The sequence below is a fragment of the Triturus cristatus genome, chromosome 2_2 (assembly GCF_964204655.1).
Source record: "Triturus cristatus chromosome 2_2, aTriCri1.1, whole genome shotgun sequence".
NCBI classification, from domain to species: domain Eukaryota; kingdom Metazoa; phylum Chordata; class Amphibia; order Caudata; family Salamandridae; genus Triturus; species Triturus cristatus.
The window spans coordinates 698,490,789-698,515,479 of record NC_140582.1 but is presented as its reverse complement, the minus strand read 5'-3'; the positions used below and the strand labels follow the sequence as shown (position 1 = coordinate 698,515,479).

At 43.6% G+C, this 24,691-nt stretch overlaps 1 protein-coding gene across 6 annotated transcripts in view; it reads right to left on the bottom strand.

The window, feature by feature from the left end:
- TENM3 (teneurin transmembrane protein 3) overlaps nucleotides 1-24,691 on the bottom strand; it is a 1,236,182-nt gene that overhangs the window by 63,370 nt on the left and 1,148,121 nt on the right. For 4 of the 6 annotated variants that reach the window (XM_085641875.1, XM_085641877.1, XM_085641878.1 and 1 more), the window contains 4 exons: nucleotides 14,106-14,355; nucleotides 11,226-11,246; nucleotides 2,893-3,125; nucleotides 347-501 (listed from right to left, as the gene is read on the bottom strand). In XM_085641875.1, the coding sequence (XP_085498001.1) occupies nucleotides 347-501; nucleotides 2,893-3,125; nucleotides 11,226-11,246; nucleotides 14,106-14,355 (659 nt within the window). The remainder of the gene's footprint in view (nucleotides 1-346; nucleotides 502-2,892; nucleotides 3,126-11,225; nucleotides 11,247-14,105; nucleotides 14,356-24,691) is intronic. The other 2 variants (XM_085641876.1, XM_085641879.1) reach the window with 1 other exon arrangement.

The following is a 24,691-nucleotide window of genomic DNA, read 5'->3' as shown; positions in this document are numbered from 1 at the left end:
GTACTCCGAGACTCAGCTATCCCAGCCCTACAGCTCTGTGAGAATATGTACAGAGCAATGGACTGAGCATGCCACTGACTACATCCGCTTGACAATCAGTTCATGTTACTGCCTGCTTTGCAGATACACACTACTATGGCAGGTAACCCCGGTATCAGCCTCATATTCACAGTGTCAATGTTCCCGTGAGGTACTTGCAAATACTCAACCCGTGCAGGGTTTCTGTCATCAAAAAGAAAACCATTCTGGAAATGACAACATAATAAAAAGGGAATTATGCAAATGTGTGCGGACTATTTACTGTACAAGACATTTAAGCCGTTTAAAATTGCATTGTTAAAAATACCTCACTGATGTGCATGCTGGTGTCACAGGTCAAAGGCCGCGCGGAGGTCAAATCGTTGGAGCCAAGAAGGGTGGAGATAATTCCATTTTGATCCACTTTTCGAATCACCTTCCCATCAACAAAGTAAATGATTCCATTCTTATCAACAGCGATCCCTTTTTATGAAAGAATAGCGAATATTAGTTTCTTTGTACATAAAGATATTGTTGTCTAAATAGAGTCAGCGTGCCCAATACGTTTGCAGGAGGTCTAGATCAGTACCAGAGTTTGAGGGTACCCGCTGTCAATGTAACTAATTTGCATTCAAAATATTAGTATAAGCATTTACCATATGTGGAAAATCTGGCATGGAGCTGGCACTCCTGGACCTGTGTTGGGCACCCATGAAAACGGCACGTGTCCCCACTGGTGTTAATAAATCATCCTGCTGTTGATCACTGTCCATTGTATAGTTGATTGTCAGTTTTAAGCTTTAGAGAACAATACCTGAAGCTAATTTATTAGTAAACACAGGGTAATGTTCTCAGTTTATGGTCGAAACGTAAAACACCAGTGAACGCAAACTGACTGGTGGATCTTCCAAACACCAAGGAACACATTCAGCATAAATTATAAAATCAGCAACTCAAAAGATAAGTTAAGATAAAAAACAGTGGCGTGGGTTTATGTCAGTATTTTGCATTTTCAGATGCCTTCCAACAGCAATAGGAGATACAAGACCATCTAGAGAATCACATACATAAACCTACTGAATTTTTGAACAACGACTTTCTAAATTGATACCAAACAGATGTATTTTAAAGTACACACCCATGCTAAAACAAAATCCCAGTTCTTAGAGCGGAGTGATTTACAACTGTGACATTAATCAGTTTCTCACAAGCTCCCAGCTTGCAGGAATATGTGTTACTTTTGTTATTAGAGGAGTATGTACTATGAGAGCCACACTTCCAGCTGTTTATGAGAACATAAACACTTGGGGGCTTTAACACCCGGCTGGCACCATCATTCTAATAGTCAACTGAAAAAGTTGAGACAGAGAGAAGGATGTGATATGTATGTGTTTTATCTCGCCTACCAATTAACATCCTTTCAGTACCCCAGCTCAGATTTGTCCATACTTAAACAACATTTTGGTTTCTTACACTTACAGGAGTCAGAGACCTAATGAAAGCAGCAAATACCATACCAAATTTAGCAGGTGCTGCAGCAGCAAAATGGTGTTCAAATAGGTTGTTTACTAAACATTCCTATACTGGTCAACAATGTGTTACTAAAGTGGAATCCACAGACAATTTGCAGATTTTGAGGTCAAGTGCAAGGGGCATGGCGGACAGTTGTTAAGCATTGGCAGAAGTGATGCGGCCACACCCAGGTGTGGAGCATAGAGACAGTGAGTGGGCTGGCATATCAGCCTTAGGATCATGGACCATCCTCCCCTCCATACCAACTGCGGCTCCAGTGAGTCATGTGGGACAGGTTTATCTGACATTGATAGGGGGCTTTGGCCCGTCTAAAAGTAAATGAAGCCTCTCACCCTGCTCAACGTCCATCTGTGGGCGTCTCACATTACTGCTGTCCTCTAGGTAATGTCTCCAACCAAAACAGCCAACTACACACACCATTCCAAGATGGCGGCCAGTGTTCAAAGTGCTACAGTTTCATACAAACTATCACGGGTTTCTAATGGAACAGATCTTGCTGGTCAGGTGGATTCTACCTTCCTCTTATAAAGCAGACCATGAATGTTGATACTCTGCCTCACTATTCGGTTCTACTTTCGTAGCTACTGGTGCACAGGTTTAGTCCTGCAAGCTGCAGCCATGCTGGTTCCTTTCATACCCCGCAACCAGGTTCTTGAACTCTGATGGGACTTTAATGTTTTTTGGATTCGTTTTCTCTGGCACAATCTTGCCTTTACTCGACAAAGTAATGAAGAAGAGACCTCTGAGGACATTCTTGACTCTTGCATTTCATGACCTTTTATTACCCTCCTAAAATTCATGACAGCAACGGAGGTGAGGCTTGAAGTGTGCCTGTTTTGTGATCGCGGAGGACAGTAAGTTCTTCGTAAGTCAAAATAAAATAGCCAATCTTCTCAGAACAAGAAAAAGTAAAAGCACATGAAGCCTAGAACATAATTGAAATATAAGATTTGCAAAAGCGTCATATTATGGTACATCCAGAAATCTGTGCCAGGGCTGAGCCCATTCAGGTATATATAGATTTGGGAGCCTCTGCTCAGAAACGGCACACCATTTCATTCTTAAGTATACTGAAAAATTCTTATAAAATACTCATGACTTTAAGATCAGTGCTGACATTACAGCTGCTGTGTAAATTCAACAGTATTTGCATTTTCACTAGTGGTAAGGGGAAACTGCATCTTGTTAGCGGTATTACAGTTTGTGCTTGGCCCAGTGACTATACAGCACATCGGTCAACAAGCATGCCCAGGGAGTTCAGTGCTAGAGAGCGTCGACCACCCACATGGAGGACTAGAGGAATCAGCGAGAGAGAATGTTGGAAATAAGAAAGCACTTTACCTCTTGGAGTTGTGAGTGTTGCCTCCACAGCTTTGCCGCCTTCACCACACCTCGCCTCGTCGAAGGGCGTGCACTGCTCTCCCGTACCCGCTACGACCTCAGCATTCTCTTTCAGGTCTTTGGTGCCAAGTAGTGATTTTGGTCGATATATTTTGCGAGAGTTCGTGTCAGAAACATACAAATCTCCAGTGACGGGGTCTGTCGCCAGGTAATACTTGTGAGCCGGGTTATTGCTGTGAAGAAACCAAGCGATGCAGTGTTAAAGAGGCTGTGGAGAATAGTCTTGAAACATGAACATCCACGCTGAGATCAGTAAACAAGATATGCGCCTTTACCAATAAGATACAAGTTATTTTTGTCATGAGCAATGCTAATGACCTGAGCATCCACCCACAGCATGCTGGTTCATTTGCTGCATGAGTGAGGAAGAGTAAACAGTAACTGTTAGGATCATTTCCTAGCAGTGGAAGGTCCTGGAGAAGCCTCTCCTTCCGCTGTTATGATTCATGACCTATTTCATAATGCGGACCCTGCTTCCGGAGTACCAAGAGGTCGTTTGAGTCCAGGGGACTCTCAGTTGGCCTTCTGACGCAGCGAGATAGAGTGCCACAGCAGATTCATTTTTAATTCATTTTGTGGGAAAACAACATTTCTCTTACCATTTGCACAACACTAAGCCTCCCTCTGCCTTTTTTTGACGGATGCTATCCATTCGGATGTATGCACAGGCCCTTGGTCGCCCTTATACGCATTGCCAAGAGAAGAATGCCTATTCCAGCGTCCTGTTCCCTAACTAGGACACCTGAGCCCTAAAGCACAGCCAGCAGAGAGTGGAGCTATGCTCAAGTCTGTTTGGGGATCTGCAGATTTTTCATTTATTTCACAGTTGAATTGCCAGATTTGACTTGCTTTTTTTTATTTATTTTTTAAAACATCTCTAATGTTTTCAAGAGGGCTTGGGTAGGTATCATTGCCTACTCAGCAGACAAGCCGACTGCTTTTTTAGAGCAGGCGCTGCTTGTTAACGGAGTTGCTTCATTGAATGTGTGCAATGAACACCCATGTCTGAAGCATCACTCCACGGGGCCAGGTTGCCAGGCAGAGTGAGTGAAATGTATCTTTCTGGTTGAATCTACTTTTTTTATGAAGGACTGGAGATTTCTCTTGTCTGAGTGATAAGTAAATAATGTTTTGCATGTGCATCAATACAATGATGCTAAATCCATCCACTTTACCCTGACTCTAAAATTAGCCTGGAACCTTCGGGTTCATTTGACCCCATCCATGAAAGTGGAAGCCTTTATCACTAGCACACTACTGCAGGACACATCCTTTTAATGAACATATGGAAGACACAAGCACACATACCTTTTAGGCAAGCCAGATCACTATTCACCCTGTTAGTGTCTGCAGAAAGGATTATTGAAAGGGTTTCCTACTCGGTTTCCCCTAATACTCCTTTGCATCACTAAACACGAGCATACATTTTGCCGCCTGAGCGCGTGCATCTTTCTGAACATCCCCATACCCTAGCTTACCACCACCAGGTCAAATGGCTCACTGCTATAAACTGGCCCTTTTACAAGCTCCTGATGCTGATTTAAAAAGTAGTAACAGTTTGGCGCCAATCTACCTATCATCCGGTCCCGATGCACCCCTGCTCGAAAACTCTGACACCCCACGCACACATTTCCGGCTACACCTAAACTACAATGCGCTGCCGCTAAGTTTCTAATGTTTCGTCCATCTAGGCCCAGGAACTTGTTATCCTCAGATACTGAAAATGCTACTGAGTGTAGAAAAACACTGGTGGCATTACTTTGTCTCAATTAACACACACGCTCAGACATATGTCTCAGAGTAATTCCACTAAACACACATTTTCCCATTCCTTACTACTACAGCACAAACATCAAAATCCAGTTTATTTCCACAGTGCAGCAAAACTCACATTAGAAAAACACAGTTCACTGAAAACAGATTGCATGTCCTCATTACTTCTCATAGAGAAAAACGAAACTAATCAACAAATAGTCATAAGGCCTCTATGAATGTGATTTGTCCTTACTGCACTAATGTAACACCTTGCTTCCTCGTTTTAGTTAACTATATTAAAAAAAAAATACTCGAAAAATGCCATGATATACACCATGCATGCAGATGTGCAGAGTATATGCTATTTATTACAACTGTTGCGAGAGGGTAATCATGATCCATTGAAGCTTAGCCTCCCGTGAGTAATGCCCCTCACACTCAATAGTAATAGCATACTACACTCTGCTCATCTGAGAGTGTCTGTCTATGTAGACCAGTGAGAAAAGCAACATGCCGAAACGCATCAATGCTTGCAGCTGATGGGCAAATATACCAGATCACTGCAGAACCTATGGGCAGGCGGTGGTCCTTATTGGCTATGGTGAACAGTGGCGGCTCCCCCATTGGGGCGTCGCCCTAATGCTTTCTCTCGGTGCGAGAAGGCAGAAACAAACGGTAAAAACTACCATTTATGTTTCTGCCTTCTCGCATTGCGAGAAAGCAGAAGTGCCTCTGTGCCTAGTTGGGGGTGGGTGGGTGGGCGGTCCTGGTCGAGGGCAGGGGGGGTGGGGGGAGTGGCTTGCCCACAGTTGTGGGTACTGATTGTTTAGTCGGCCCTGGAGTCGACAAAACAATCATACCCACAACAGTGGGCAAGCCACTCCCCCTTGCCCTCGACCAGGACCGCCCACTCTCCCTTTTCTCTATGCAGAGAAAATTTCCCGGCTGGGGTGCTCGCCTGCTTCGCCTACCAGCTTTGTGATTGGCTGATGCGTTGCTTAGGGGAGGGAAGCTGCCTGCTGACTGCTTCCTGCAGCAGGAACACGCGGACCCCCAGTACAGGCCGGAGCGGAGGCGGTGCGGTATCCTGGCACTCAGGACCTCAGGTACGTTTTATTTTAATTGTAGAAATTTGTTTATTCCCCACCCGCCACCCCCCCTCCCTCCCTCGAGCATGCCGGCCGCCGCTGGGTCGTGACTCATGACCAGGTTCATTGCAGGAATGAGGTGTGTGTCTCTATGGCCCCCCACTCAATCCCAAACAATCCCTTGACAAATTACTTGTGCGTATCTGAGTTCATCTCAGCTCCAGCCCCTAGAGGTCATCAGCCAGTCTGGGAATCTGTGCAGGACAAAACAGCCGCTCCCCACTCAAGACATCTGAGCCATGATCGGAGTCCAGGACCTCAATGAAGTTCTTGTGGTAGTGCGTGATTTCTGCCATCAGCTGCGCATTTTCTTTAGCAGCTTGTTCTATTGTTGGGTGGGTCCGGCCAGATCGGTTGCATTATCTATCTCAAATACTTGCATTTCCAGCCCACACAGGTTGAGTCGCTGTTCAGGTGTGTCTCCATACACTTGGAGCACAACCAGGCCCACACCTCCTCAGGGGTGTGGAAGACATTAGTAGAGTCATCATCCACCACTCAGTTCTGTCAGGAAAAGTAGGGTATTTTCAACCCCAGCTGATGCAGTTTCCTCTTGAACACCAGGTAGAGACTTTGTTGCTTCTGGACTGTTAGTATAATTCGAATATGCAGACACAGTGGTTCCCTCAAATTGCCACGGACCTTTAACGTGAAAGAGCTGCAGGACCAGTACTCTGTCTACACACGGCGGGCCTGCCCTTCTGCCCACCGCTCTCTGAAGGCTGCCGACAGTGGCGAGGTTCAAGCTGCTCTGCTCAGTGGTTCATTTACTACCTGCAGCCCTGTACTGTACTGCACTACAAGATAGCACCAAGCTCCAGGCCCTTGAGTTTGGGCCACAGTGCCCGAAAGCACTGCTTAGAATGAGGGCAGGGGCGTGGAGGTGCTGAGGAGTAAGAAGAGTGGCCCTGGCAGGAAGTGTGGTCAGCGGGAGTATGCAAATTAAAGGGATACTGGGGGAGTTTGTGCTGGACAACTGGTCGGTGTCCTGCGTGTTTGACAGTTAACGGATACTAAACAAGTTTGATATGAGATGAACACTTGCACCAACACTACCTTGTTACTTTAAAATGCATTGTCTAAACTGAAATTCGTGGACCTTTCACGAAAAGCTTGGATGCGGAGTTGTTGGTATTCGTAAAGCGCACGCCTGTCTCAGGTGTGCATTGTGCCGGGTGGTGCCGCATGCCTCTGGTGTGCATTGTGGCACAGTGCCGGGTGGTGCATTGCTGCGCAGCTCCTGCCAACTGTCAGGTGCACAGCTATCGAGAACCTGCAGACCAGGCTTAGATGAAGTGATAAGGTGTAGGATTGACTGGCTGTGTTCACAACGTATGCATTCTGTGGGGTGTCTTTGTGAATGTGCCAAGTGTTGTGCAGCTGGTTGAACACGTTCGGGCTCACTCGCCACAGTGCACTGCCCACAACTTTTACACCTCACCACTTTGAAATGTCACCAGCCGCCACTGATGGTGAAGGACTTGTGCTGGTGAAATATGCCATGACAGTGAAAACAAATGTAACAGTGCAACCGAATAACACATGTAATATGGAGCACCTGTACCAATAAACACACATTCACACACTTATTGCTACAGTGCAAAGGTCAAATTAATTTCTAGTACCACAGTATTGAGATTGTTGTAACAATGACTCTACATAGGAAAAAGAACTCCTTATAGTCAGGAAGTCTATTCAATGTGGTTTTATCTTACAGCGCAAACTTAACTTGTATCCTGGTTTTGTATAAATAACTTTTGTTAAAACAAAGACACATAAAATAATGCCTTGGCAGATGTGCAGAACGTAACATGGTATTTATTACTATCGTTGAAAGAGGATAGGAGCATAATAACCCACTATAGGCTTTGTGTCTCGAGTCATGTCCTCTCCCCACACTCAAGAATGGCAATAACTAGCAAATTACACCCTGTGCCTCTGCATTTGTTCTGCATATTATACCCTTGCCTCAACTTCAGACAAAAAGGCATCTCTACATTTGATGACAGCAAATGTGTGTATACCAATACAAAATTGAGGATGGGATGCTTTGAAATTAGTAAAAAAAAATTTGCCAGAAACGTTAAAAAAAAATTTAAAAAAACATTGGCTTGTAATCGTTCAATGATGAAAAAAAACGAAAATATGTAAAACGTACTACCAAGCAATGAATAAAAACAAGATTTGCAATCTCCTCTCCGTGGAAACTATAATTGACAATAAGAATGTTCACAACGCCTACCTCCTTCTGGCAAAAAAGTATTGGCTAGATGAGAAAAATGCCTCCCTATGCACAGATCGCTTGAACGCTCTTAAAATGTGAAAAGCCTTCCTATGTCTGGTTCCTTGGGCTCAAAAGGCTGCCGAAGTCTGTGTGCGCGAAAAAGCCAAATAGAATTCTGAACTTCTAACACGAGAAGCAAACTGCTTTCTTGAAAGTAAAAGGTTCATTGACCCCGCTGTGATGAAAGAGAGAGAGAGTCCTTTGAACATTATTAGCTTTCCACCTTTGCAAAATGTTAATCTGAGCAAGCAGGAGCTTAAACTATTGGTTGTGCGATGCAGCAGTACAGAAATGGCTTTAAAAATATCCAGAAATGAAAGATTCTATTCTCAATTGAGCAGCATAGAAACAAAGTAAGAAACCATACAGGGCTCCAAGAACATCACACGTCACCCTCAAAGCTAATCCTAGCATGAAAATAAAACGAGAGGCGTGCACAATGTACAATAAAATGCACCACCAACAGCTCAGTAACCAACCACTGTGACTCTATTAACACCTCTTACAAAACCTAGATGAAACAAAATGACCTTGCCACTATTGCTGCTCTTCATAGTGATCACTACCAATTTGTTCACAGCCAGACTGCAAAAAAGGGAAGAGGGACTGGCAAAATGTTCCACAAATCCCCTCCTGTCTCCACCCGCTAGTCGCCTGACTTTTCAACCAACTACTTTTAAACACTTGACTGTTTGCCATATTCTTCCTGATTAATAATAAAATGTAAACTTTTGTTTGGTCAAAATTTAGACCATCTGGTCATTTTCTTAACTTTAGCCTCTCACCACCCTTCAGCCAAATAAGCATGCTCACATTCTTTATTCTAAAAATCCCTGGCAGGTCCAATCTTAACTGGTCGATGTACAAATTATCAAAGTCTTTAAACCACTTACCCTAACTCAATCAATTATTTCTATTCATCCAATTCTGCTATGTTTTTATATTTTTTGGTCAACTCAAATCATGAAACCCTTTGATAGCACATTTATCCATTCTAACTGATGCATAGCACCACCCACCATGTCAAAACTATTTAAATATGTGGGGTTCAACAGACTAACTCACCACCTATCCAAACATACCAATCCAATCATCATCACTCTAGTTTCTAAGCAGCCTAATTTATTAATACCAATTTTAGATTTCTTTGACAGGGAGAGGCTCTGGTATAAATTTGAGCAATGGGAAACCCCACAGGCTTACTATCTATGCAGACTAACCTGCAATCAGAATCTGAGTGGAAGTTGATTTTCAGGTTAGTTTACAAGGCAAACTCATACTCAATCGTCTGAAGCCGGACTGTGTGTTGGCCCATATGTTAAGTCTTTCATTAGGAGGCCTTTCCAGTTTTTCTGTTCCACATCCACTCTTTCTCTCCAAAGAGGAAGGGTGTCCATAGCGCATGTTTATTATACGCACATGAACTAGTGATTTTTTCCAACGGTCTACATTACAAATTGAATATTTTTTAACATTGTTTTTCAAACCATTTAACAGCCATGGTGGGTAAGACGTAGATGCTTTTTTCCAATAGTCACAAAAAAAAACTTTTTGGGTAAGAGAATAATTCTACTTTACAGCACACATGAAATTATAAGTAAATGGGGTTAATGCTCACTCATACTTTTAGCTAGTGTGGTCATTTCTATGAATTCTCAACATCCTTCATTGCCCAAAATTTCAGAGTTGCTCTAAGATCAATCAGGCGTTTGGAGGTGGATTGATGGCACCCTACAGTAGCTCAGCTTTAGGTTATGATGCAGAGCTATTTCCTTTTGATAAAAGAGTCCTGTAGGTTGTGTTCGAAACCAATAGTTTAAAATGGCTATTCAACATCCCAACCACCCTATGGTTCATGCCATTCAGTGTTTGTTTCATCATCAGTAACCGTAGGTATTAGAGCCCTGTGTTTTTGAAAATAATGAGTAAATGTGAATAGTAAAACAACAGTGCTATGTTGACAATAATTGTATCAGTGCGAGTTGCAATGGGTCCATGGTGCGATTTTCCTAATTATTTTTACATTTCTATAGGATAACACTGAATTACATTTACCAGCAATTTCCTATGGCTTTTTTTTTATTAATAAGTTCAGTTCGAATATCTGCTTTCCTTCATTTTGATTTTGTTTTATTATACTTTTGTCTTTCTAACTGTCTTTGGACTTTTCAAGTTAGCCTTGTCTACCACATGCAATTTTATAGAGTACGGCCTTGCAACCTTTGTTACGCCATTAATGGTGAGACAGAGATACATTATAGAAACAAACTCATAATGTGTTGGATTGTTTGAGCCTTGTGGGAGTTTGGACACGTCAATTAAGATCTTGCCCCTCTGTCTCCAACAGCCTAAAATGCCAATTAATACTGTAACTCGCTGAATTAAGCCAAATGGATAATCCGAAACCGTGGGTTGAGCCAGATTATGGCCTATGGTGCTTCTCATCACCTCTAGAATTTAAGACACTATGATTGTTCCATTGATGTGGTTACTTAATACTAACCTATCTTCCAATCATTCTCTTCACTTCCTGGTCCGCATTAAATTTGTTTTTCTCCTTATTTTTTGCCTATTGTTATATTATATGACCACTCTGGCAATAAAAAAAAACTTTTTTATTATCAAAATCACATTTGGTTAAAAAGGGGAAAGAAATGGGAACATCCAGTGGTATTGTGAAATTATTATTAAATGCATCAATACTAACAGTTTGCCTCCTAGGTCATCTCTGTACTGCTATATGTAATAAAATGTAATTAAGTATTGTTTGATGAACATATTATTCCTTTCAGCACAACAGTAGCAGCATCAACTTGAAACAATAATCAGATCAGCAAGGACCAAGAGTGTTCTCACCCAGGTACAGCACCTGTACCAGAGGAATGGATATGGGCTCAGTTTGGCCCACATGATAGTCTGCACCCCTGTCTCGGTCGCGTCACAAGAGAACCACAATTTTCTAGTTCATATGCTCATCACTTGAGGAAACATGCCAATGTTTACATTGTCACATAACCCCGACACAGTGGGTGCAATCAGCGCAACAGCCAGTAAACAAAAGCAACTGCTCAGTGTAAAATGCTTACCTATGCCTAAACTCTTTATTTCTTGAAGGATGCAAGCAAAGAAAGGGGTAAGAAAGATAGAGTTAGTAATGCAAGATAGCTTTAGTAAACATGGACATAAGCAGAAACAGGAAAAAGAAGAATTAGTCGGGAGTAAATAACACAACACTGACAGATTCTTCAGATATAGGGAATGTTATTTTGCCATTTGGTGCTTGCTTACCCCAAGTAACAGGACCACGTAACCATTGTAAGCCTTTCGTTGCAATCTTCTGCCCTCTTGGGGTCATTTATGGTAGCACAGAACGAGATCTATCTACAGTGGCCATGCCTGGACCCTGGTCTTATGAGAATAAGAGTCGCCAAGAAGATACAGATAACACAGAATGGGACCTAGTATGTCTCCCTTTTCCTGCCCAGCCCTCTGGAAGCGTGAATGCCCTCTAGTCTCACAGAAGTATCCTTGTCTCTGTGCATGACTAGTTTAGTGGGGGGTCACTTGTCATATGTATGTTATGTTAAAGCCCAACTGCCACCGGTGTAGGCTTCCTAATATTCGTGGGTCCCTGTTACTCTATCTCAGTGATCTGTTGGTCTCCACAGTGTATCTATATGGCGAGATGGAGAGTGAGGTACAAGGATGCCACTAGAGTAATGTTAAATGAGCAGATCAAAGTAAAATAATTAAGATGAAGGCTAAAGTAATGCGGTATGTAGAAAACTTGGCTGAATGGGAGAAAAGCACCACATATAGACGTGTCGGGTAGGAACGTCTTGCAGCTGTGGGACGTACAAGAGAATGGAATTAAATCACAGATGACAGAAAGAGTACACATACTGACAAGGAGTCAAACTCAATAGTATAAGCCCTATAGTGAGTCTGTAAAATGGGGGACATGTATAATTAGGCAGTATTGGGGTACAATCATGCCATGATTGCAAGTCAAAGACCATGGTGCAGTTCCTCTTCTTGGGGCAGTCTAGAGAGGGACACATTTTATTACCTGCAATGGCATGCTTACGGTAATTTGCATTATTACCACATAGCAGGTCTAGGCAATGCCCCAGATACACATAGCAGGTCTAGGCAATGCCCTAGTTACACATTGCAGGTCTAGGCAATGCCCCAGTTACACATAGCAGGTCTAGGCACTGTCCTAGTTACACATAGCAGGTCTAGGCAATGCCCTAGTTACACATAGCAGGTCTAGGCAATGCCCCAGTTACACATAGCAGGTCTAGGTAATGCTCTAGTTACACATAGCAGGTCTAGGCAATGCCCCGGTTACACATTGGAGGTCTAGACAATATCCTAGTTACACATGGCAGGTCTAGGCAACGTCCTAGTTACACATAGCAGGTCTAGGCAATGCCCCAATTATACATAGCAGGTCTAGGCAATGCCCCAGTTACACATGGCAATGCCCCAGTTACACATAGCAGGTCTAGGCAATGCCCCGGTTACACATAGCAGGTCTATGCCCTAGTTACACATAGCAGGTCTAGGCAATGCCCCAGTTACACATAGCCGTTCTAGGCAATGCCCCAGTTACACATAGCCGGTCTAGGCAATGCCCCAGTTACACATAGCCGGTCTAGGCAATGCCCCAGTTACACATAGCCGGTCTAGGCAATGCCCCAGTTACACAAAGCTGGTCTAGGCAATGCCCCAGTTACACAGAGCAGGTCTAGGCAATGCCCCAGTTACACAGAGCAGGTCTAGGCAATGCCCTAACTACTGGTCTGGAAGCATAGCCAGTCTTCTAAAAGCAGCAAGAGAACACCTACTGCTCTGATAAAGGAGAGACTGCGCTCTCGAGAATTCCCACCTACAACCCCAGCTTCAGACACTGCTGCAAAGGTGCAGCCTACTGTGAAAGAGCACACTGGAAAACAGTGTTCATAAATGCACATACTTCATATGTTTGTAGTATTATTTGATAATAACTAAGCTCAGTAAAGTACTTCAGAGGACGTCTGAGACTAGAACCGGCCCAGACTGTCGCCGCCATTAGGGAACCGGTCTCTGCGGAGGTGGCGGCATGTTGTGTAACATTACGCGGCTGTCCGCGAGCCAGAGGCGGGCACTATACACTTGAGCTGGTACACCATCTCTCTGTGCTCGGTAATACATGCACGTGTCTGAAGCACCGTCATGAACAACTATACTTCAAAAAAAATCCTCTTTTAATTTGAGCATATTGCTGCCAATGTCAATGTGAAATATGCCCTTCTTATAAACACTGAAGAGAAACGTTTTGTGAAATCCACAGATTTAAAAAGCATTTCAAACAGCAAAGTAACAAACTATGTAGCTTAAAGAAACACAAATAAAATACATATTCTTATCTTATTTTTAATAAAGACTTTGTTTCCAATTAAAGACTGTTGTTTATTATTTATAATATACCTATCTGAAAATTATCACTAATGTCAGAAAAAATGCCTTTGGTTTATGCGCAAAACAGTGCAACTATTAACAGGGATGAAAAACTGAAAAATGGTTCACTTTACTGTGTTTTTCAAAATTAGCACAATAAAGGCGGCTTTAACGGATATCCAATCCACTCGTTGTGGGTGTACCCACATTAATTATGAAGTAACATCAGTGATGGCATTTGCAAATGGGATGCGGAATACATGTATCGCTACTCCAGTTTCTTAAGACTACCACGTTAGTGTGATAGTGTTAAATACCTGTGAGAAACTCAAAACTGGAACTCTAAAATGTCCCGTGCAATCCAAAAACTGTGGCATATTAGCATATTGCCACTTGGATAGCCCAGGATGACACCTTCACACAGTGCAATAGGAAGGGGTTTGAAAGCACCATTCAAGAAACAGTGTCTTTCCATTCCATAGCAAAGACCAGTTACACAACACAACTGTGTTGAGGCATACCTCAGCTCAAGGACACTGGTCACATTTCCAGAGGGTAATATCCTGCGGACAAAGTTGAAATCTCCGACATACAGGCTTCCATCTATTCCACACGCCAGGGCAACTGGAGCCAGCAGCTTGTTTCCATCAGCTTGGCCGTTGCAGCTTGGGCACGAAACGCTGCGCCTTCGCCCATTACCCATAATGCTGCTGATCACCGTAGGCTGCTGGGAAATGAACTGGTTTTCCCCATTCCCTTTATAGAGGATTCCTAGGGGGAGAACAATGTTATTACTAGTTCCATCAATACCATGACTATTTTAAAGCATTCCTATAAAGTTTCATGCTAACATTTAAATGGTGCTGGAACTGTAATGGTAAACATTTATTTTAAATAAATATTTTTTCTTAAAGTTGCACACATCAAATGAGCAAGTCCTCAGTATTTATAACAATGGAACTGACTGACTTAAAACACAGAAAACTTTAGCTCTTAAGATACAGGATGTACGGAAAGCAAAACAATCAACCATAATTTTTAATTTGAAACGTAGAGACTAGCAGTAACGATAATAAGGAGAAAAGGAACGGATACTAGCTTGTCAGCAGAACCAATTTGGAGCCCTGAATTAATTGCAATGTTTGACCTATTAATGCCAAAACACTTACTGCATTAGCAAGCACACTTATACAGGAGCTCAAATATAATGAGTCCCCAGCCTCTTCGCTCTGGTATCAGGCAATTCAAAGGCTGCTTCTGTCAGGTGAGCGTTACACATCTTCTGCGAGCCTAGGTTCTCAGGCTGCCTTTACGCTCTGGGTTTACGCCATACATACGTAGCACACACATGCTGCATAAACCGCGAGTCATCAGCGACTGCAACAGAAAGCCCCTTTCATTAATTATTGTATGGTCCACAATGTCCCCCCCCTTGCTAAGGCTTGCTCTTTGAAATTGATAGCATCCAGACACAGTATGAGATCCTTGGAGACCTGCCAGACACAAAGCCCACCTGATTTCTAGGTAAACGTGAGAGGATGATGTTTTGGAGTCTGAAGTCCAGTATCTTTATCAGTAAATTCATATCAGAATTTATAAGCGATGTTGGTCTGTAGGTAGCGCAGTAGAAATGGTCATTTCCTGGTTTATCAGTGTGAGGACTGCCCAGTTATGTTCCGTGTGAAGTCCCCCAAAATCTTCTACATCTCTAAAGGCCCTAGACAAGGCAACGGAAGAGGCTCAGATTTTGTAAAATTATTTGGAAAGTTATCCTCTCCAGGAGGCTGGTTCTGATGGCTTCCACTATTTCTTCCTCCATCATATATTACTCCGGAGGCCTCTTTGAACTAGACTAGGCGAATGTCCCATAAAAAATACTTGGCTACCTTTTCTGTCACCCGGTCAGTAGCGGATGCCTATAAAGTTGCAAAGAACATGGGCATTGCTTCGCTCTTATCCCAATTCACATTCAGAGATGGCTGAGAATTCATTTATGATTGACATGAGCACAGGGATACAGGCGGGTAAGGTGGCAAGAGTAAGGAGGATATCATCAGCGTACAGCAATATCTTGGCAGGGCCTGCTGGTGTATCAATTCCATGAATATGAGGAACTTGCTTATGGCAGCCACCAGAGGCTTCAACTGCAACAGGGACAGAGGTGCAACCCTTTCGCTCCCGCCTATCAAAAGGGATCCGAAAGTTAACCCTCACAAATGACTTGTGTCGTAAGGGCATCATATTTTCCCTCCAATTATGGAGTTAGTGTCCTCTCCCAAGCTCTGTCTCCGAAGGGTTCAAAACATGGACGGCCATTTTTTGCTAATAAATGCTTTTTTCACTTCCACAGATCGAGCCACGGAATCCTCAGGAGCATCCCTGTAGAGCCTCGGAGCAAAAACGACCTGTGAGTGATGGATCGATGTGGGAAAGACCTGCTTGTGATGAGTTGCTAGGATGCTTGCTAATATTTTTATATCAACAATGAGTAGCGATATGGCGTGGTAGCTATCACAGAGCAGGTGGTCCTTCTCTGGCTTCGGCAAGACTGCGATTAAGCACTTACTGGAGAAGGAGGCTAAGCCAAAAGCTTGGTCTTACTCTTTAACGGTGTCCAAAAGGACCTCAATCAGATCCTCCTTAGCTCACCTATAAAACTACCCGGAGAAGCGGTCTCCCCATGAGAAGTGGTCTTCACCTGGGGCTTTATTATAGGCAAGATTCAAAATTGGCTGTCAATTTCTTCCTTTATTATTTCGCCTTCCAAGAGGTTTCTCCCATCCGCATTGAGGCATAGCAACCTTATTGCACCCAAGAATAAATCTTCCTTAATTGCATCATAGTCTTATTCAATGGTGTAAGGAGTTTTATAAAATGTGGCAAATGTTCTCACAGTGTCATATGGTTCCCTGAGGGTGTTTCCCTTGCTATCTTTGGTGCCTGGAACAGCCACCATGGATTCTTGCTCTCGCAGCTGAGCCACTAATAGGCATCCCAACTTGTCACCTTGTTCATAGTGGTGTGCTTTCAGCCGATATAACATGTACTCAGCTTTGGAAGTATATAAGTGATCAAGGTCCATTTTTGCTCGTTCCAGACTAGCCCTGGTCTGGGGTTAGTCTGGCTGCATGTGTTAAAGTTTGATAGAAGCTTCTAGTGTAGCCTGTTTGGCTCTTCGTGTTGGCTATTGCAGAGTCGCACGCGATGTGGCTTCATAAATTGGCCATGGCCATCTCTCAGGACCTACGATGAGGTCACAGAACATTTAATGTTAGCTAGGTATGTGTAGAGGTGCGATTTCAGAAGCAATTTCTCGACTGGGGCATTGCAGTGGGAGCCAGTGAGATGCCATGGTTTCCAGGCAGCTATGTTCAATCGCCAATCCACACAGATGAACAAGGTAGTGGTCTGTGATGGGGCCCTCAAGTATATCATAGAAATCGTGGAGTGTGAAATAAGGTAAGAATATAGCCACGATTATGTGCCATGTGCATCCAATAGGAGTGTCAATGCTTTGTCCATTGGGTGGGGAAGTTGCCAAATGTCAGTCAGGCCATGATCCGCCATCAGGACCCCAAGCATTGCCCTAGCACCAATGTTGGGTAAACGCTTCTTAATAACCCCATTTTGCCCTCAGAGGAGGGTTGCTTGCTTTCCTCTTGTGCACCTAATATGTACTGCATTAAGACGGGTTAAAGTGTGAATAACACTTTTTTTTTTTACTAAATTGAGCCAGAACTGTTGTGTAAACTGGATGTGATTTAGAGAATCACTGCTCTGTGTGACTCGATGTCTTGCTCAACAAACATGGGCGCGTGCAGTGTCCATTTTAAAGCGCATCATTCCAGTAACTTGTGTTCGGTGGATTTGGACTGTCTGTGGCACACGTCGCAAACACAATTTGATGCAGAGTATTGGGTTAACAAATGGTTTAAGAGTATTTCATCTGCTAAGTAACCAGTCGAATAGTGATGTCATTGCTCTTTTTTCCTAGCTTTTTTGGAAAAAAAATTGACCATCTTACTCGGATTCCCAAAGCAAAATGTCCACATAAACCATCTTCACAATTGTTACGGACTATCTCAGCAGAGAGGCATTGCACTGGACGGGCAAAGAATAATTCCTGCTAATTTAACCAATAAAAGCGTCACAATCACCAGACACATTTCAGGCACGCTAAGTTTTCAAAGCCTAAACCTTCAAAATGAGTTTCAATCAACAAAACCCAGGCCTGTTGCAAAAAAAGAACTGGCAAAGCCAATAGGTCCTGACTTTTTTGTCAATACTGTTAAGTACTGTCAAAAAGAAGAAGAAAAAAAAAGTGGTGTGATGATGTAAATGTATTCATTGCATCATCACAAGTGCGGACATGTTAACCATCACACAGACACACATACACACGAGTCATCATGGTATGGTGGTGACAGGGTGATGACATGTACATGACAACGCGTCATGATGCAATGCCGCTTTTTAGTATTTTTTTTATTTAGTGTTATGGGTTGATAAATGCACTGTTGCAAAAGAAGAAGAAGAAAAAAAGACAGGACAGGCAAGGCAGAGTAGCAACCAAGGAGTCAGGGTGTGGGAAGTGCAAATAAAAACAGCTGATGATCTCCAGTATCAGACATGGAGGGACAGGTAGTCAATGGAGGGAGGGGGTGTGAAGGGTGATGCAGCATGCAGCGGAGAGAACAAAAAAAACTCATGAAGTGCTAGAAGCAGAAGAAGAAAAAAATAGGTTATCGAGTGTGCAGAGGAAACATACAAGCTTCTAATCAAAAGAATGGTAAATAAGTGATGACATAGGGAAGAGACAAACACAACAAGAAAACGAAAAAAAGCCATTGATTAAGAAGCAATTAAATGCGATTGACAAGAAAGGCAACCAATGATAAGCACTGGGTTAACCCAAAGCCCGCTTAAGGATTCGTATAGTCCACAATAGGTCTTTTAATAACAGACAGCTAAAACAGTCAGCACGTGAGACCAAAACAAATAAAATACTCTAAAAAAAGGTGTTACATCTGAAAGTTACTCGAACTCTAAGAACTGCCATGTCTTTATGCACATAAAGGTCTTTTCCAGGGATGGGCTCCTATCATGGTTACTGGCTTTAGTCATAATAAATCTCAATGTGTTAAAATCCAGCCAAACCACACATCACTTTTTGATTTATAACCCTGCATAATTCATCATCGGGGTGCCCTGAGCTCCAGCACCCACGCATCATGGAGCTAAATGTCCTTCTGTTTGAAAAGAACCAGTACAACTTAAGGAGAGTAGAGCAGCCTGAATACAAGACCCGCCTCCAATGGTAAACAAAATGCTTTAGAGTACTTAAAAGAAGTTGCGATTTGGAGGTACAAAGATATGTTTTCAAAAATTCACTGGAGCATTAAAATACACACCTGCGAGCAGTGTCGCCACTGCTTCGCTCTGCATTGCATTCGGAGGCTGAAAGAGTGTACATGGGTCGCCACTGCCTGGCACGCCGCCCCTCCCCCGCCCGATATCTTTTACAACAATCATGCATCATCATTTTGCTGAGCTGGCCGAGTTCTATAATTTTCATCAGAGGGCTCCTCCAAGTCAGCGCCCTGCACAATTGCGGCTGATTTATTCTGTCATTACTTTGAAAAATTGCTCCCTCGCTGGCTCATTCTCCTCTATTATCACGGGATGGGAAGACGAACATTAGAATATTTATTACAGTGTTTCAGGGTGCAGGCGCGAACACCTGTCACCGCCCGGCACCCATTCCTCCAGCTCATCCACGTTGTCACTTCGGCTCTCCACGTCGTTTATTCAATTAGACACATGTCACTTTGAGGAAACCCTCTCTGCCTCACTCTTTCCCTTGTCCTCGTGTCCTCTTCCACATAATTTAACGCCACACTAAATCTACTTCTCTGGGTCGCAGCCGAAATGGAGTTTCAACAGTGGCGGCTGGTGACATTTGAAAGTGGTAGGGCGTAAAAGTTTTGTATGAGTGCCCGGAGGCGAGGGAGTGTAGCGAGCAAGTCCAGCCACCATATGGTGGGGTTCGTGGAGATTCGGGGAAAAAAAGAGCAGACAAATGGTGCATTTAAGCAAATTTAAGGAAGCAAGAGAGTTGATAAAGCAATTGTAAAAGTGTAGTTATGAAATAAATAAAGAGATTTCATATGATAATGGTGTAGGTAGCTTTAAAAAAAGCACACACCTTTAATTCCAGCCACATGCACATCATGTTTTTCCACTTAAACAAGCCTATTTTACTTTCAAGATGCCCGCGCGTTCCCTTGAATGGGTGCTTCTTTCTCGCACATAGAATATAGATGGCATCACTCTAGTAGAGAGTGGTGGGTGAGAGGAGAGAGAATGTAGATCCAGAAAAGGGGAGCGGGGTGGACAGAGACTTAGAAAGGTAGAGGGATGTGGGAGAAAGGAGAGAGTGTGCAGAGAAAGGAATGGAGCTGGGTGGACAGAGAGAAAGGTAGAGGGAGTGTTGGGTGAAAGGAGAGAGGGTCGAGAAAGGAAAGGTGAAGCTGGGTAGAGGGAGTGGTGAGTGAGAGAAGAGGGGAAGGGGGAGGTGGTCGAGCAGAGGAGTGAGAGGGAGAGAAATAAGGAGGGAAGTGGTAGAATAACCGAAGGTAGGGGAAGGAGTTGGTGACAAGCATAGAAGGGAAAGAGGATGGAAGGAGGAAACTTGGTGGGAAAGAGGAATGGAGAGAAGTGGAGTGTGAGTGTCAGAAAGAGGACAGAAAGGAAAGGCGGAGTGGTGAGTGAGGCAGTGAGGAGACAGAAGGAGTTGTGAGTGTGAGGATAGAGAGGGGGGAGAGAAAGGAAAAGGGTTGTGGTGAGTGAGAGAACGAGAAAAGGCAGATGTGGGGGTGAGAGGCAGAGAGGCGAGGAAGGAAAGGGGGAGTAGTGGTTGACATGACAGGAATGAAAGGTAGAGGTTTTGGGACGAAACGTAGAGGTAAGAATATTCTGCTATGGTTTTCATCTCGTCCCATGAGGAGCGGTAAGACTCTTGTTCAGAAAAGAGCCCTAAAGCTGCCCACACCCCTTCACAGCTGCTCGGCACCTTCACAGCGGCCTTGTTGGAGTCTTGTTTTCGGGTCTCGTTCGTTTTTGTGCTTGGAGAATAAAATCTGGGGTGTGGATGGGTGGGGTAGGGTGTACTGTGTGGAGAACTTGAAGTCATTGAAAATCGGAATCAGTGGGGTCACTTGTGGCTACCGAGTGATCTATTTCCATGACGAAATTTGCACACTCTTGAAACGCCCCACACAAAAACACACTGATCCTTCCTTTGTGATCTGGATCAGATTGTGTGAAAACCTCTCGCTTGTGAACCGCCCCCGCAGTCTCTTGGGGACAGACCCGGTGAACAAGGGAAATCATTTAAAGAGGCAGACTCATGGAATTCTGATGTGACGAGCGAGCGACTTTGTCACTTTGATCTGCATTGAACTCGCGCCCAGTCTCCTTCAAGCAGCGCCTCAAGGCGCTGAGAAGAGGTCCTTTCCTGGGCGTGCTGCTCATTGTTAGCAGGCAAGCAGCGGCCCAAGGTGTTTAATACATTAGAACAAAAACAATCCACATCAAATGACGCGCTTGCTTCGGGATACTGTAAGCTAGATCAGTGGGTTAACAGGGCTCATCTACTGTATTGTCGTGTTTTTCAAAGCACAGTGTGTTTGAAAGGTGTCAGACAGGCATCACTATTATACATATTCTAGTCACCCTGTGTGCACCCTCTGGCAGATTACTACTCATTTCTTTCACTTTCAACAGATAATTCAGGGCGCACACCAAATTACAAACGCACATGATGGACTCGTATTTGCACAAACATAGCGCGATTAAAGCGTTCGTTTTTAGATGAGTAGAAAGAAAAACCGTTTCATCGTGAGGAGGGAATGGATGCTCAGCACTGTGCACATCACGTGATGCGTGTCTGATTCCCACCCAATGGCCATGTGACCGGAAACGGGAGACGTTTCAAATCCATCTAAGTATCCCCGGCCTGGGTTAAGGGAAAGGAATCTCACAGCACGCATCTTCTTGTCAAGAGACCGCTCCGGTAACTTAAAAATACGATGGGAATGACGTCATGAAGCTTCAATAAAAAGCTTTTTTGGTCTGTAATCTCCAAAGATTCTACGATGAATGCAACAGTACTGGGAACCAGCTCATAATTCTCACACTAGTACACACAACATTTGTAACTGACCACTTTTCTGACCAGAACCGTTACACGACATTGATCGGTTTATTGCTTCTTGGCTTGCACAGAACATATCCCTTACTCTTAAAAACCGTTATATATGTATATATTTTTTTCTCTCACTCTCTCTCTCCCCTATGATGCAAGAAAACATGCATCACCTGTGCCAGGAACACCCCACCACTGAACGCACTGATACATTCTTCCACGAATTCTGGAACATCGAGCAGACTACGTTTACACATTTTTTTATTAAAGTCTCAATGAGATTATCTGGACTATTTAAATGTATTTATTTTAAGATGTGTAATTCTTTGCAGGACTTTCGGGAATAAAAATTCCGCATCGTACTTCTTTTGTCGTTGCTCAGCGGGGCTGACAAGCCTCAGTCGCTGCCACGTTCTAGTGTTCCAATGGGTGTGCACCCTTCAGAAGAGCAGACCAGTCAGTACCACTGAGCGAACGTCCTTATGATTTGCCAATACGTTTCATCTACATCGAATTAAATGGTAGAACATATTCTATTGCTGCAACTGGCCTATGTTGAGATTGTTCAGTGGATCTTTTTGACTTCATCACTTTGGCAACAAATACCGATAATATCATGACCCAGAACCAATGAGCTGCAAATAAGCCAACAAAATTGCCGGTCTGGTAGAGGTATGTTAAAATTGATGATTCCATGTCACATATGGAGTGGATAAATACACCTTCGTGTTTTTGGTTGTTAAGGTTTTAGCAGGTGAAAAGATATATTTCCTTAAGGTTTACCATCATTATGTTCTTAATTATTCTCAACTATGCTGGGTTGTAATGAACATCAATCACATTAGCTGTCAGAATGGCCTACTGGTGGGCTATACGATAAACATATGTAGTTAAGCAACCTCACCTCATGCACCCACACTACAAGTTAAACCATATATTATTCATTTTGCATCGGGCCACATGGTTTCAAACTGTAAAACAGTGCAAATGTGGGACACATTACATGCACCCCCAAATATTATCCCCAAGTAAATTGCCACTTTATGGGGCAAAATGCTGTGTCGAAACCCAACTACAAAATAACAGATGCCAGAGGGCGAATTATATGGGCTACACTGTCCAGACAAAAGAGTGAGTGCACAGTTCAGACAGGGCAACATCATTTTAGGAGGCAGAAGCAAACAAACATCCTTATTAGTCGACAGCTATCACACTTCGCACTTCTATTCAGCAGCAGCGAGCCCTCTATCGCCACCACACTCCCAGTTTCGGGAAAGCTGCATTTACCTGCAGTCAGCTCCATAAGAAGTCAGCATGTAATTATGCATAATTATATCTCTAGTTCCAGAAAGAACTGACATTTATAAGTCTCTCCTACCAGGGAGCACAAGCTTTCTTTAAGGCAAAAAGATCAGTTGACAGCTTATAGTGTACGTATTGCCCGCCCACTGCTTACCATTGGATGGCTTCATTGTCACTCTCTCGCTGGCTTGCTCCTTTTGCCAGTGTGGGCTTTACCTCAAGACCTTTCTTGTGCGTGTCCCTCCCCTGGAGCATTGCTGCATTATTTATTTCCCCCTGCTCCTCAATTTTCAAGCACTACATTTTGCTTTTTGGTTAAGCACTCCACAAGAATGCATGGGTTTTCAGATGTCACTGTTGCGTACTTCTCTTGCCTCCTCAGTCACTTTATTTTATTCTTTTTTAAGCATTCTGCACTGCTATCTGGCTGTTGTACAGCATCACTGAAACCATTGGCAAAGTCAATCAGTCCAAACGAGAGACCTGCTGGCTTTGCCAATACTTGTTTTAAATTCTATCCTTAGCGCTCCAGGAAATAACGGAGAAAACTTCCGGATCCTACTGAGAATTCGTTTTTGAGCTGTCTTCAAGTTCACAAGCTCACTGGGCCACCATCCAAAATGTCTGGCATTAGGTTGGTATGGCGGCTTTCGATGCAGCAGCACACAGTTTCCAGTAACTCAGCAATCTAAGTAACGTTGGCAGGGGGTAGAGAGACTCTGGACCGGTTTTACTCTCTTATAACGTTCATGAAAGGCAAGGATTCTGACAATGCACAGGAATACACAGGTAAGACAGTTTTTTCCCTAAAGTTTTTTTATGATATAAAATACTCAGTGGCTGAGCAGTGAGGCGGACACACACATTCACTGCCACCCATTTACTTACAAGTGGACATAAACTCACAGTCATCCATCCACACGCAATCACTCAAACACATCCATTCTCAAGTGCACAAACATACACCCACCATTCACAAGCAAAAATACGAGCACATACCCATTCACAGCATGCACACACGCACAGATAGGCATACATTTATACATGAACACATACATGCAAAATTCAACAAGCATTGGCATAGCAATAGGTCTCGCCTTTGGGACCTTATAAGTGTTTAGACATGCAACAGTTGCATAACTAAATACTTATAAGGTCCCAAAAGCGAGACCTATTTGCTATGCCAAGCTGCCGTGCGACCACGAAAGTGAAAGTAATCGCAGTAAAGCGCAGCGCGCACGCCCGCGCACATGCACTGTAGCTCTAGGCTGGCCTGGTAGCACTTTTTGGAGCCCTCTCAATAAGTCTCGCCAGACCAGCGCATGCGCTGGGTCAGGCGAGACCTAAAAAGCACTTATTGGGCTGCAGCGTTGACATCGGGTGATGGGAGGGATCAGCACAAGGAAAAGGCCTCGGTGGTTCCTGGAGTCCTCTGGGAAGGAAGAGATTGACTGAGTAACCGAACATCTCCTCTCATTGGCCGAGCTTGTCACGGGTCAGCCAATGAGAGGAGCACCTTCCCTAACTCACCACCACAGAGAAGAATGAGGTCAGTGAGAGTCGCACCCAGAGTCTTTGAAAATTAGTACTAGGCATTTC